The 13993-nt window shown below is 59.5% G+C and overlaps 6 protein-coding genes across 6 annotated transcripts; 3 read left to right on the forward strand and 3 right to left on the reverse strand.

Annotated features, from left to right (window-relative positions):
- Positions 1 to 378: 378 nt before the first annotated feature.
- FA10DRAFT_230500 (hypothetical protein) lies at positions 379 to 6714 on the forward strand (the record flags this gene model as incomplete). The annotated part of the gene is made up of 5 exons (XM_025518823.1): positions 379 to 3093; positions 3163 to 3791; positions 3840 to 5422; positions 5537 to 6337; positions 6401 to 6714. The coding sequence occupies 5 exons, from the start codon at positions 379 to 381 to the stop codon at positions 6712 to 6714; spliced, it is 6042 nt and encodes a 2013-aa protein (XP_025377120.1).
- On the reverse strand, positions 6698 to 8505 carry FA10DRAFT_266458 (putative NMD3-nonsense-mediated mRNA decay protein). The gene has a single exon (XM_025521497.1). The coding sequence runs from the start codon at positions 8439 to 8441 to the stop codon at positions 6783 to 6785; it is 1659 nt and encodes a 552-aa protein (XP_025377121.1). The 5' UTR covers positions 8442 to 8505; the 3' UTR covers positions 6698 to 6782.
- A 146-nt stretch (positions 8506 to 8651) lies between these two features.
- Positions 8652 to 10409, forward strand: FA10DRAFT_240421 (putative translation initiation factor eIF2 gamma chain). Its single transcript, XM_025519209.1, has 2 exons — positions 8652 to 9381; positions 9443 to 10409. The coding sequence occupies exons 1-2, from the start codon at positions 8706 to 8708 to the stop codon at positions 10210 to 10212; spliced, it is 1446 nt and encodes a 481-aa protein (XP_025377122.1). The 5' UTR covers positions 8652 to 8705; the 3' UTR covers positions 10213 to 10409.
- Positions 10201 to 11615, reverse strand: FA10DRAFT_266460 (hypothetical protein). Its single transcript, XM_025521498.1, has 2 exons — positions 10442 to 11615; positions 10201 to 10376 (listed from the first exon to the last, which is right to left on the reverse strand). The coding sequence occupies exons 1-2, from the start codon at positions 11558 to 11560 to the stop codon at positions 10350 to 10352; spliced, it is 1146 nt and encodes a 381-aa protein (XP_025377123.1). The 5' UTR covers positions 11561 to 11615; the 3' UTR covers positions 10201 to 10349.
- Positions 11616 to 11658: 43 nt separating this feature from the next.
- Positions 11659 to 12904, forward strand: FA10DRAFT_301226 (alpha/beta-hydrolase). The gene is made up of 3 exons (XM_025524955.1): positions 11659 to 12352; positions 12415 to 12741; positions 12807 to 12904. The coding sequence occupies exons 1-3, from the start codon at positions 11819 to 11821 to the stop codon at positions 12873 to 12875; spliced, it is 930 nt and encodes a 309-aa protein (XP_025377124.1). The 5' UTR covers positions 11659 to 11818; the 3' UTR covers positions 12876 to 12904.
- On the reverse strand, positions 12866 to 13956 carry FA10DRAFT_240424 (hypothetical protein). Its single transcript, XM_025519210.1, has 2 exons — positions 13010 to 13956; positions 12866 to 12937 (listed from the first exon to the last, which is right to left on the reverse strand). Exons 1-2 carry the CDS (start codon positions 13907 to 13909, stop codon positions 12899 to 12901), a joined length of 939 nt encoding a protein of 312 aa, XP_025377125.1. The 5' UTR covers positions 13910 to 13956; the 3' UTR covers positions 12866 to 12898.
- Positions 13957 to 13993: the final 37 nt, after the last annotated feature.

The following is a 13993-nucleotide window of genomic DNA, read 5'->3' on the forward strand; positions in this document are numbered from 1 at the left end:
AAGCCGCCGTTGTCGGCGACGGCCTCATCGCCGCCACTGTCGTCGTCGTCGTCGTCGTCAGTGGCTGCCACATCCAAGCCTTCGCTGTCGCAGCAGCTCATGAGACCCTTCCGACCGAGGGCGACGACCACGGCGGCGACGGCCTCTTTGGCATCGTCTTCAGCAACGGCCTCGCCGGACATTGGTGCCGCCAATTCCCCTGCGAATCCGTTTGAAAGAACCTCGTTGGGAGGCAGCAAGGCGCGAACGGGAGCAAAGTTCTCAGACAGGCTCTCGGCTGACGACTTCAAGACGAACATCCAAGAGCTGGAAAAGCCCCCCTCGGCCTCAGATAACGTCGAGGAGGTCATTGCGGACCGTGTGGAAAGACTGAGAGCCATGACCGCATCGCTGGAAAAGACAATCAAGGAAGAGGAGGACATCACAAAGGGCTCGCCGTCCTACCATCGCCGGTCCGCGTCGTCGCAACAGGGCGTGCCCGGCCCACCCCAGCGTGACATCTTCCAGCTCTGCGTCGCCCTCTTGACCGATGCGACCAATCTGCCCATGCCCATCCGGATCGGCGTGTGTGACCTCATGTCTACCAGTGTGCGTCTCTCAGACATCAGGGCCGCGCGGGCGCCCAAGGCCATCAATGAGACGAGGAGCGGCGCGCCAGGCTCGCAGTCCCACCGCGCGCCCGACGCCGACCACGCCCTGGCCAACATCGACCGGGCCATCCTGTACCGTCTCGTCTGTGGCCTTTCAGGTCCCTTGCCACCCGAAGACAAGGAGCCGGTCATCCCCACAAGGGACAACATGGCAGCCACCGCTCTGCCCGCCCTCAGCTCCCAGCTCAAAGCCCTCGATGTGCTTTCGTTTGGCGGTCGAGACGTCATAGGTTTTCCTGGCGTCTTTGAGCTGTTAAGCGACTGGACCAAGACGACCTGGATGGAGCTACAAGCGCTAAGAAGAATACCTAAGGGCCGGATGGGCGATGAGAACGTCGACGAGGCGAGTCAGCAGACGATCAAGCCAGCAGACGCTCTGTATGCTTCGCAGCTCCTCGAGCAGCTTTCGCTCCGGGAGTGGTCGCTCCAAGCCAGCTTGCATCTCATCACATCCATCATCAAGTTCTCTTCTGCCAAGTTGGATCTCCGTCAGCTCGAATATATCCTCGCCCAGGTCGCCTTCATATTTGCAGGGCCCTCGGCGCCTCCTGTCGTTGACGATGCGACCGTCGAGCAGCATTCTTCTTCAACGCCAGCCAGCCCCCGTACAAGGGCAGTCGGTAGCAAGAGCAGATCACGGTCCAAGACCAGAGAGGCGAGACCGCTGACAGAAGGGTATGACTACTACGGCCTTCAGGCACCCTCGCCTGACAGCAACACGCCCTCGCCCTCAGTCACACCCACGCCCAAGCTCGGACCGAAGCCATCTGCATCACTGGCAGAGGCGGCACCCATTGCTCTGACGACCCTGCCCCCTTCCTCGCTGCCACCCGCTTCTTCAAACAGTGCCACGGCAGCCACCGAGGCGACAAAGGCTTCGACGGGACCCCTGCTCGAGGACTCAGATGTCCGCTTGGTCGTCAGGCTGCTTGATGCGCTATTGCGGTACGGCTTCATGCCCTTCTCGAGCGTAGACGATGTCGTCAAGACGTTGTGTGCTATCCTTGGCTATCCGGTCGTCCGCACGGCACGGCAGAAGCAGGCGAGCAAGTCCGAGCTGGCACACTCCACCGCCGACGATTGGCGAGGCCTGGCTTCGCCTATCGTTGGATACATTCTCAGGAGTCACTGCGCAAATGCGGCATTACGAGCCGTTCGAAGTATGCTGGCTTTGCCCGAGCAGATCCCAGCTGCGGCGCCTCCGCCGCAGGATGAAGACCTCGTCGTCTTGGTCGGTGCCGTCGGCTTTCTCAGGGTGGCTCTTGTCCTCGTGGCAGAAGACAATCTCGAAAAGGCAGCAGCAGCAGCGGCTACCGCGGCTTCTTCGTCGTCGGGAGCCAAGCAACAGCAGCAACAGGCCGATGATGCGCTGGCCCCTTCTTTGAACCTACCTCTGCTGCTTCCTGCGCTGCGTGGCGCTCTTCGCCGCCAGTCGGACCTTCTTGACTTGGAGGTCCTCTATCTCGTCTCCGACATGCTTCCTGTCAAGCAGCCATCATCGGGCGAAAAGCAAGCCGCGCCTCTCTTGGGTGAAAAGCTGGACCCAAGCGACTGGGACGCGCTTCTTGACCTTACGGTCGTCGCGCGCAGGCATGTGGAAGGGTGGAAGCTGCGCGGGAGCGTGCCCAATCCTTTCGGCAGCGACGGGCAGAGCTCGATCTCACCGAGTGACCACGCCGGTGTACCTCCTGCGGTGGCAGCCATGCTTCACGTCTTGACTCGTCTCAGACTCACTGCGCCAGTCACGTCAACGTCTGGGCCTACGCCTTCCTCGCCCCTCGACGCCTCGAAGGCTGACGCAGGTCTGCCCTGGACACCCAAGCTGGCTGCACTGCTCCTCTCACTTGCGCCCATCTTGCCCGACTCGATGGTGATCAATCTTGTCAACTTCTACCGGGCCCAGCACCTCTGCCTGCCTTGCACGCCCGAGTGGATCGCCAACATTCGATCCCTGCTTGCCGCCTTCTTCCATCGCCACGAGCAGGCCGCGCTCGACTTTGGCTCGTTGCCTGCCCCGCAAGCGCGGCGACATCTCGTGTCGCTGCTTTTCGATCACGTCTACGAGGCCGTGCAGGATTTGCCGGTGCAGCGCTCGAGCCTGATGCTCGACATTGTCATTCCCTTGGCTCAGTCGGCGCTGGCGAACGAGATCGATAGCGAGGTCGAAAATGCCATCAGGAGGGTTCTCGTCGAAGCTGCTGCCGCGGCGGGTAGCCAACCTGCCTCTGCTGCTGCTGAGACGGCCGGGGAAGAGGAGAGCGACGATGAGAGAATCTTTACGGAGATCTGCCAGCTGCTCTGCAAGCTAAGCCGAGCGAAGCCACAGACCAGCCCTTCGGCGCTTCCTCATGTCTCTTTTCTTGATCCGCCAGGGTCGCACGAGCATCAGAGCTCGACCTCTTCCTTATCGCGCGTCCATTCCCATTCGAGGTCCAACAGCGGTGTCGACAGTCTGACGATGCCGCCACCGGCGCTTGCGACGGGTCATGCGCCTCCTTCCACTCCTCGTCAGGTTCGATCGGCGCTGGACTTGATCGCCATCTTCAATCGCGTCGCCTTCTCCTCGCCTTGGGCTCTTCTCCCCTTCTCAGCGGCGGGCCATGCAAAGGAAGACCGACTGGCATGGGAAGCAAAGGCGCGAGGCTGCTGCATCGACATCTTTAAGCGCCTCTTGGACCTACTCGCACCTTCGCAAGAGAAAGAGCCAGCTCCCACACCCGTCCGCCTCGCTGTTCTGCAGTGGCTCATCAGGATCCGAACGGACCGGCAGCATCGCGTCTACCTCGTTCGGGACCTCGAGGATCTTGTTCGGCCCTCTGCCACGTCGCTTGGCCGCGGCCCTGTCCCAACGCCCGGCTCGGCAGCTGCGACAGATGCTGCACAGTCGAAGGCCTCTGCCAGGGGCACAGGGACCGCCGCTCCGGCGGGAACGAAGGAGAGAGAGGCAAATACTGCAAGACAAGGGAGGGACCAGCAACGGACACAGACAGTGGCCGAAAGGTCCATGTCAAGGGCACGCGACACTTCTCGCGACCGCGGTCGTGCAGCGGATAGGACCGGTGAATCGCCCAGAGGTGGGACTGGCGCCGAACGCGATCGCAGTAGCAGTCGGACGAGAGCTTCTGGGAACGCAGCCGGATCGTCGACCAATGCGAGCGCAGGAACGAGCGCCACGAGGAAGCCCCCGAGCGAACCTCTGTGGCGCCTGCCCGAAGAGATTCTCTTCGAGCTGCCAGCCTCGAGCATTCGTAGCGACGTCGTATATACCTACATGCACGATGAGGCCGACCAGAGCTGCGGACACGCTCACTCGCACAGCGACCTCGACGACCACAAAGGGAAGAAACCTGTTCCACTACCTGTGTCCCAATACCTGGCAACATGCATCGCGATCCTGGCAAAAGAGCGCGAGTGGGACCTGGTGTCGTACCTCATCTGCCACCTGCCTCATCAGCTCGCCAACAAGCATCTCTTCTGCGGGCCCAAAGCGCAGCACCAGATCCTGGAGCTTCGCACACTGCTCGCAAAGAGCATCCTCCAGCAGAAGCTGGTCCCGGATGTGGTGCTGCCGGATGACATCAAGAAGACAGACGTGTATGCGGTGACGTACAACACCCTCACGGTGCTCATCAGCTATCGGACCATCTTTGGTCGCCTGCAGCAAGACGAGATCGTCGAGGCGTTCATGACGGGCCTCACCAAGTCGCAAAACACGGCCCAGCCCTGCATTCGGGCGCTCACGGTGGCCGTGTATGAGATGCAGAAGTCGGTGACGAGGATGCTGCCGTCGATGCTCATCAAGCTCTCGACAGTCATGTCATCAACGGCCATGAGCGTTCATATCCTCGAGCTCATCGCCTCGATTGGACATCTGCCCTCGTGTTATGCCAACTTTACAGAGACGGACTACCGTCGCATCTTTGGCATCTCGCTCCAGTACATTCGCCATCACATTCAGTACCAGCGCGCAGCCGATGCGGACCGTCAGGAGCAGCAGTCGCAGCCGTCGTCGCAGCTCAAGGAGGACTTCAGGGCCAGCCCGGCGTCTTTTGCGCTGAGCCAGTACGTCATGATGCTGGCCTACTACAACATCAGCCTCTGGTTCATGACGCTCAAGACGAGCGACCGACCAAAGCACGTGGCCGATATCACCCGCAACTTGCTTCTCGCCAACGAAGGCGAAAGCGGCGACGAGAAGATCTCGGATCAGACGGAGGTCTGTTTTGATTTCCTGGCCCGTTTCACAAACTCCAATGCGGAGCCCAAGCCGAAAAAGTCCTTTTTGAACACAGTCGTCATGGGTGCCCAGCAGGGCATTGTCAAAGGGACGGCAGCGGCAAAGGATGCCGACGGCAAGAATCGGGCGACCAAATCCTGGCTGATTGGCAAGGCGCTCTTGACGATTACGATGCTCAAAAAGCAGGGATGGGCAGAGGTCATGGTGCGGAGACCTTCGGGAACGATTGCAATGCTCAGCAAGCTTGAGAACAGTCCCGTCAGCACGCTCAACAAGGATGAGACGATGCTCGACGATTGGTCAAAGGTTGCTCTGCCAGCGAGCTTGATGATGGATCGCGATCCTGACCTCATGAAGTCCCCGGTTCGGCTCGCGCCCTATCTCCCTCCATCATCGGTCGAGGGCAGAAGGAGCTTCAGGCAACAAGCCGAAGCGAGGCTAAGGCTGGGCGACCATCTCAGGGAAAGGAGGCCATTGGGCCCGGGACATTATGGTGTGGCAAGCGTGAGGAGACCGAGGCCAGCTTCTTTCTCGGGTGGATTCTCGCCGGCCATCGTGGCGTCTCCGCGAAGTCCTGTGGAGCCAAATGCCTACAAGTACGCTGTCGTGGACGATGGAAAAGGCAACGCCGTGGCAGGTGAGCAGGGAGAAGAGCAATCTTCGCAAACGCAAGCGCCTGCAGACGAGTCGGAGGCGATCGAGGAGGTCATGCGTGAGGTTCTCTCAGATCCGCCTCTCCGTGCTGGGGCTCTTCAGGGTTCTGACGGAGAAGCAACGGTCAAATCGACTGGATTGATCAAGGCAAACGAGTCTCAGACAGCCAAAGATCAGACGGCGAGCAACAACGTCGATGTCGACCCAAGCTTCTTGGCGATCCAACTCTCTTCATACCCTGACGTCTCGAGCGAGTCTCCTCCACTCCTCTTACCCAATGACGCGGCAACGGAGAGGATGATTCGCGCAATTGACTTGACGCCTGTTGTCGACTTCCACAAGATCGGTGTCCTCTATGTTGGACCAGGGCAAACGACAGAGGTGGAGATCCTGGGCAACCAGCGAGGGTCGCCGGCCTATACGAGATTCTTGGCAGGCTTGGGTGACCTCGTCACCCTTCGAGGTCAAGAAGACGTGTACACCGGGGGGCTCGACCGGCACAATGACGAGCACGGCAAGTATGCCTACGTATGGTCCGACGACATCTCGCAGATCGTCTACCACACCGCCACCATGATGCCGAATCGACCCAGCGCTGAGGATCCGAACCACAGCAACAAGAAGGCTCTGATCGGAAATGACTGGGTCCACGTCGTCTTTAACGAAGCAGGCGGTGGCGTCGAATATGGCTTTGGGACGATCAAGAGCCAGTTCAACTTTGTCAACATTGTCATCAGCCCGGACTCGAGGGGCGGTGCGAACCTGGGCAGCGTCAACCCCGACGACATGACTTTCTGTGAGTGCGAGAGCGTTGTAGGTATGAGACAGATTGGACGGGGTCAGCTAATGCCCAACACAGACCGAGTCTCGTTGCAGTGCCGACCCGAGATCCCGACGTTTGGGCCCATCGGAGACGGACAGCTCGTCAGCGCGGCCGCTTTGCCCGACTTTGTGCGCATCATCGCCCTGAATTCGAACCTCGTCAGCCAGATCAGCCAGGCAACGGGTGACGCGATGCGGCCCTACGAGAGCAACTGGGTCTCTCGCCTGCATCACCTCGAGCGCACCCGCGCAAAGATCGAGACGCAGCTCAAGAAGCGAAGGGAGGAAAAGGAGGCACAGGGGCTCGATGCAAGTGCGACAAGGAGCCGCTACGATGTTTCGAGGTTCTGAATAAATTAACGAATTGATGACTGATGATGATGTAGTGGGAATGCGAATGTAATGTACAGAAGTCACCATCACTCTTCAATATTCATCTCCTCCATGTCTTCCAGAAGCTCATCCAGACGGACCCCTGGCGCATCGTCATCGCCCATCTCGCTCTCGCCATCGGTGGTGAAGCCGTCGTCGGTAAGGGCATCTCCATCGTCCTCGTCCATAACGTCTTGACCCGCCGCGGCCTTTTCGGCCTGCTTCTGAGCCCGCATAGCCTTCCACCTGGCTTTGTCCTCCCGCCTCTGCCTGTTGCGCTCCTCGGCCGCTGGGTCTCTGTACAGGTTGACACCAGCCCGAAGCTCCTCGTCTTCCTCGAGCTCGCGCAGGAACATTTCGTAGTCCTTTTCGACCTTTTGCCCATCGAGTCCGCCTCTCCGGCCGACGGCGGCCTTTCCCTCTGTCTCTACCTCGCCCTCTGCCTTGGCCATGCTCTTGAGCTTCCAGACGCGGCGGTTGCGTCTCTTCTTTGTGTCTGGGTACGACTTCTTGACGAGAACAACGTCTGGCCGGCGCGCTTCGGGAATCGAGTCCCATGCTGTGCTGTTGAAGTTGGCCGAGCCGAGCTGGTAGCCCATGGCCGTGTCGCCAGGCTGCAGGAGCGCGCCAAGGTGTGTGCGCGTGTGGTACACCGCGTCGGCCTCTCCAAACGACGACGCATTCAAAGGGCTGACCTGGGCATCAGCAGTAGCCCACCGCCCATCGGCCGAGGTGGTCCCGCTGGGCTCGATGTCGAGGACGAGGAACTCGATGAGCTCGGGAATCGCACAAAGAGACTCGAAAGGGTCCCGCCAGTACTTTTCCGCCGTCACATCGGCCGTCTGCAATGTGGTGGGGTCTAGCAATCGCAGACTGTTGCTGACGCGAGCGCAGAGGAGCAGCTGCGAGATGTTTCCCAGCGACTTTGCCATCGACTTGGGCAGAGCGACCAGCTCATCCTTGCAGATGGGCGCAATCTCGACCGAGTAGGTAAACTTGTTGTTCTGCGTGCTCGTGTGGATATCCATCGAGACGATGCTCGTGCTCGCCTGCGTCCGAATCGGCACCACCGACGCGAGGAATTCGCACATTTTGACGGCGTGCGCCCGCTGCGAGTAGTAGAAGTCCAGGCCGTCCTTTTTCTCTGCGATGGACACAGTGTCGCGTTGGGCATTGTGCTTGAGAATGACCTGCTCGAGGTAGAGGAAGGTGCGCTTGTGTGGCACCTTTTGGCGCACCTGCAGCATCGCTCGCCAGGTGTTCTTCGCCGCCATGCGCGTACAGTCGGGACATTGCCCGTACTGCACCACGTACTCGATCTCGAAGATTTGCTGCAAAATTGTCGAGGTGAGGACCTCTTTCTGGACGGTGAGCTTGACCCTCAGGCGCTTGCTGTGCGGCTCAGTCCAGATGAAGCTCGCATCGATCAAGCGGACCTTATTGAGGCCCTTGAGCTTCTTGAGGCAGATCGCCAGAAGCTCCCTGCTTTCGAGCTGCGCGGGAACCCAGCTTGTGGGCGGGTTAAGATATCGCTCGCAATTTCGGCAGAAGTTGACTGTCGCCTGCTTGGGGATGCCCTCGGTGATGTCGACGGAGCTGCGAAGGCAGGAGAGGCAAAGATTGGCGTTGTTGGGCGTGATGGGTGTGCCGCAATCAGCGCAGAGCACAAGCCCTTGCTGAGGCGCTTGCGGGGAGATGTACTCCATGGTCCTCTCTGCTCTACTCTGCTCGGGTGTGGTGGCAACGGATTTAAGGGCCAGTCGTTCGCCCTTCTCAAATCAAGAGAAGGTGGAAACCGCATCTTTACGATTTGGCAAAAATTCTCGAGCGAGGCGGCACGTGAAATTTGGGCGCACGCGAGCAAAGGCACTGAGGAAGAAGGAGTCAAGGCGTACGACTCACAAGAGAAAAAAGTCAACCTTCGTCACCCTTTGCCATCTCCAGAGATAGAGCGATAACTAAGCGCAGACATGGCAGCCGCCGAGGAGCCAACAGCAAACGGCAGCGCCGCAGCGACGGGTGCGGACTCGGATGTGGCCGTCTCGAAGCTCGTCGATGGCGTGCAGACGATTGCGCTCGATACATCGAAGCTGAACCCCTTGAGTCCCGAGGTCATCTCTCGACAGGCGACGATCAACATCGGCACCATTGGACACGTCGCCCACGGCAAGTCGACCGTCGTCAAGGCAATTTCTGGTGTGCAGACTGTGCGATTCAAGAACGAGCTGGTGCGGAACATTACAATCAAGCTTGGTTATGCCAATGCCAAAATCTACAGATGCGAGAACGACAGCTGCCCGCGGCCTCAAGCGTATCGGTCGTACCCTTCGAACAAGGAGGACAACCCCCCGTGTGAGGTGCCGGGATGCGAAGGAAGGATGAAGCTCCTCCGCCACGTCTCGTTCGTCGACTGTCCCGGACACGACATTCTCATGGCAACGATGCTCAACGGAGCAGCCGTCATGGACGCTGCGCTGCTCCTCATTGCCGGGAATGAGCCTTGCCCGCAACCGCAGACGTCCGAGCACCTGGCTGCCGTCGAGATCATGAAGCTGAAGCACATCATCATTTTGCAAAACAAGGTCGACCTGATCCGAGAGGCGGCCGCCGAGGAGCACTACAACAGCATCGTCAAATTCGTCAAGGGTGGGTCCTCTGCTCTTCTGGGGCTCTTTGCTGTTCAAGGCTGATCATTATCTTCTCACAGGAACTGTGGCCGACGGAGCACCTATTGTTCCCGTGTCTGCACAGCTCAAGTACAACATTGATGCGGTCAACGAGTACATTGTGAAGAAGGTGCCGGTGCCGATTCGCGACTTCTCGAGCACGCCACGCTTGATTGTCATTCGGTCGTTTGACGTCAACAAGCCGGGCGCCGAGGTCGAGGATCTCAAGGGAGGTGTGGCTGGAGGATCGATTCTGAGCGGGGTGCTGAAGCTGGGTCAAGACATTGAGATTCGGCCGGGCATCGTGACCAAGGACAACGAGGGCCGAATTCACTGCCGGCCCATCTACAGCCGCATTGCTTCGCTCTTTGCCGAGCACAACGACCTCAAGTTTGCTGTGCCTGGTGGTCTGATTGGAGTGGGGACAAAGATCGACCCGACGCTGTGCAGGGCCGACCGACTGGTGGGACAGGTGCTGGGCGCCGTGGGCCAACTACCGGCCATCTACACGGAGCTCGAGATCAACTACTTTTTGCTTCGGCGGCTGCTGGGTGTCAAGAGCGACGACAAGAAACAGACAAAGGTGCAGAAGCTGGCAAAGAACGAGGTTCTCATGGTCAACATTGGCTCAACGTCGACGGGAGGACGGGTGATGAGCGTCAAGGCCGACTTGGCCAAGATCTTCCTCACGAGCCCGGCATGCACAGAAGTGGGCGAAAAGATTGCGCTGAGCCGCAGAATCGACAAGCACTGGAGATTGGTGGGCTGGGGTACTGTCCGGAGCGGTACCACCCTCGAGGCCGACAAGTAGAATTGCTACTCCCTACTTCTTTCTGTTTATCTCACCCCCACAAAAAGGGAAATCGTGTGACATGTACCGATAACTCATTTCCTCGCGCTCCCCATCACTTTTCACTCATGAATCGCATTTCTCTCGCGACTGTTGTCTTACATGAACATGTTGTCGTAATCACTCTGTTTTCAAACAAATGTGGATCAGCATCTGGGGGTCTGAAAGATGGACTCGTCTCTCCACTCACGCCTCCTGGTGGTGGCATGTCGTCCCAGTCTGGCTCGCCGGTGCCCCTGCCACGTCCACCCGGACCGCCACCTCTCGCACCACCGCGGCCGCCTCTGAAGGCGCCGGGGCCCATCGGCCCCTGGCCGAATGGCCCCACGGGGTCGAATCTGGCTCCAGGGGGCACCATTCCTCCACCTCCGAGGCCGCCATGAGACGGGTTCTGGAAGCGGTCGCGGAACATCGGGTGGTTTGGCCCGACTATCATCCCTCCCCCATCGTCGCCGCCCAGTCCTCCGACGCCGCCACCGAATAGGGGAGGCGGGCTGAAGGGGCCCCTGCCTCCAATGCCACCGAGGGGATCGAGGTCGCGGTCGCCAATGATGAGTGGGTTCCGGCCCGGCTGAGGGAAACCCTGCGTTCCGTCCACGTCGACGTCTGGGGGCTCGAACCGAGGCTGGCGAGGCTGCTGTCCGGGCGGCGGTCTGGCCGACGAGGAAGAGGAGGAGGCCGATGCCTCTTCCTCGGGTAATTCTTCGTAGCCTTCCTTCCTCAGACCGGGGACGAGCTTTTGGATGATCTTAGCCTGGAAGCCCAGCACGAAGTCGGCGATTCTCGACGACGAGACGAAGCCATTGACGAGCGGCTCTGCCGAGTCCCCAGCGCCCACAGACGAAGAGGACGAAGCAGCGGCAGAGCCATGAGGCCAGGGAAAGAAGGACTTGCTGGTAAATCGATCGAGCTCGACCTCGTATGACTCGGTCCGGTTCGACTCGAGGGCGGTGGCATGGAAGATGATGCGGGGACCCAGTGTCAGGGCCTTTAGGAGAAAGTGGAGCGAGGACTGGTCGTGGGTGTAGTGGAGCGTGTAGGTACCCTGGGAGCTGTTCCAGCGGCCGGCGGGAAGCACATTGCCGGATGGGAGCGTGGCGTCGGACGAGGACGAGTCGGAGAGAGAGACGAGGCGGAAGCTCAGCTTCGTCAGGATTGTATGCGCCAGGGCGACGAGAGCATCGGCGGGCGTTCGCAGCTGCGCTTGTCCTGCTGGTGTTGCTTCTGACGCAGGGTCCTGCCCCTGTGCCTGTGCCTCCAAGAGGCGAGGGAGCTGGTCGAGCAACGCAGACGGGTCCAGCAGATTCATCCTTCTGGCAGTCTGTCGACGATGAGATCGAGACCCAAGAGTGGGGAAACGAGGGGGGGACGCGCAGCCTTTTTCCGTTCTTGTCTGGCCCGTGCCCACTAAATTTTCATTTGCGTCCTAGAAGCCTTCCGGCGGCTACGCCTTCGCACACCTCGCTCGATTGGGAGCACGGTCCTTACTCACTGACCCCGGAGGTATCTCAGCTATTCACCTTGCTTTCTTTCCCAATACCAGGGTCGACCCTCGTCGCCGAAAACGATGGGATCGGCCGGGAGCAGCGATGCCTTCACCCTGCATACAGGCCTCTCCTACGGCCAGGACCCCCGGCAGATCATCGACCTCTTCGTCCCAACGAGAGGAAAGGAGTCACTCGAACCTCTGCCGTTGTTCGTGTACCTGCACGGGGGGGCTTGGCGAAGCGAGTCCATTGCAGGTAACCACGACCTCGGCGCCTTCTTGGCCGGCGCAGGCAGCGCCGCAGTAGCTCTAGTCGAGTATCGCCTCTCTCTGCTCAACGATGGCGACGCAGTGCCCCACGTCCAGCACCCGCTGCATCTGCTAGACGTCTACGCTGCGCTAGAATACCTCTTGAACGAGCGCAACGCGGCAAAGTGGCACTACGATGCGCGAAACGTCGTTGTCGCAGGCCACTCGGCGGGGGCTTGGGTGGTGTCGTCGATGCTGCTCGATGCTGCAGCACCGCCCCTCCAGCAAGACGAACAGCGCATCGTTTCGGCCTGCCCACGGTTCTCACCCACGTCGAGAGCCGCGATCAAGGCTTACGTCGGCATTGTGAGTTGACCACGCCACGCCAATTGTCCCGTTTCGAATGCTGAGAAAGAGAGTGTAAAAAGGACGGGCTATACGACCTCGTCTACCTCGTCGAAAAGTATCCCTCCTACATGTCGTTTGTCTCACAGGCATTCTACAAGACACCAATCGCCACCAAAGATTCCTACACAAAAGATGAACTCCAGCCGTTGGAAAAGGTGTCGGTCAATCGTTGGAGGCTCGCCTTGCCCGAAGACGGGAATCACCAGCACGAGCGTACGCAGCGAACCAGATTCTTCTTCCTACATTCGCGCGAGGACACGCTGCTGGACGTCGAGTATGAGCAGCAGGCTCTTGACTTCTTTGCGAAGTCAGGCGTCGACTTGCATGTTGATTTAGACACGCTTCGGGTGAGTCAATCACTCTCTGCTTCGCACAAGCACACACGGCAAGAACCTGACGCAGTACGAACAAGGGCGACCACGACGAAGCCACGCACACAAAGGCCTTCTTCACTCTGCTGCAGAAGATCATCAGTTCGTAATCATGTATTGCTGCTGGAACAATCTATCCGCGCTGCCTCTGTCGTGCCCCGATCGTCTTGAGCTGTGGATGAAGAATTAAAGGTGTGAGCGAGAGTAGCAGAGGGCATGAAGACGCAGAAGAAGAAGTGCTCACGTTGGCATAAACCTTGCCCGGCGGGCTACCCATGATGAGCGCCACGACGGCGTCCCGGGCAATCTTGATGTTTGCGAACGAGCCGAGGATGTGGATCTTTGTCTCTGCCACGACCAGCCGGGTCCTCGATGCATTCTCGATCGCAAACCTGGTCCTTCCGTCTTTTCCTGCGATTCGCCCAATGGCACGACTGAGATGGTCGCCATGGAGCGTCTTCACGTCCTTGATTTCAAAGCTGTCGACAAAGAGATCGTCGATCCGGAGCAGCGCCAGGGCATCGTCGGCATCAAAGCCGAGGGCAAACGCCTTGACAAAGTCGGCGCCCTTTTGGAGCATGCCGACGTCGCCGGTATGCTTGGACGACTTGATCTCCACTGTCCGACGCTTGACGTTCATCCGGACCTGCAGACCGGCCATCTCGACCAGCGGCGTGTAGATCTTCGGCCACTCGTTCTTGAGCGGCGTCATTCGGTGCGGTGGAATGGGGATCTTGCGCAGCTGTCCCCGCGTAGTGTCGGTCGCATCCCGGGCCGACTGGGCGGCAGCCTTGGACAGGGGCGCAAACGACGGCTTCGAGGACGGATCAATCGACATGGCAGTCGCACTAGTCTCTCCCACATCGGCTGCCTTGCCCTTCTTGTCCGATGTCGACGCTGAAGGAACGCCATTTGGAGCTGCAATCATCAGCTCGTCGTCGTCGTCATCCTCCATCTCGTCCTGTCTCGCATCTTCAAAGACGTCGTCTTCGTCGTCATCGCTTTCCTCGCCGAACGGCGCCCTTTTAGACGTCGATGCCTCAGGTCCACTCTCTCCGGCCTCCCTTTTCCCCCCTACGAGCGAATCCTTGGCCGAGCCCTTGCCCTTTGACCCGGCCGCTGCTGCTTGTGCAAAGGAGCGCATATTGGTCAAACACGAGTCGATAACGAGCGAACGCAAAAATCACAGAGCCACCGCCTTCTTGTCCTCCTTCGTCTCTCCTCCAGA

The sequence above is a fragment of the Acaromyces ingoldii genome, assembly GCF_003144295.1.
Source record: "Acaromyces ingoldii strain MCA 4198 unplaced genomic scaffold FA10scaffold_3, whole genome shotgun sequence".
NCBI lineage: Eukaryota > Fungi > Basidiomycota > Exobasidiomycetes > Exobasidiales > Cryptobasidiaceae > Acaromyces > Acaromyces ingoldii.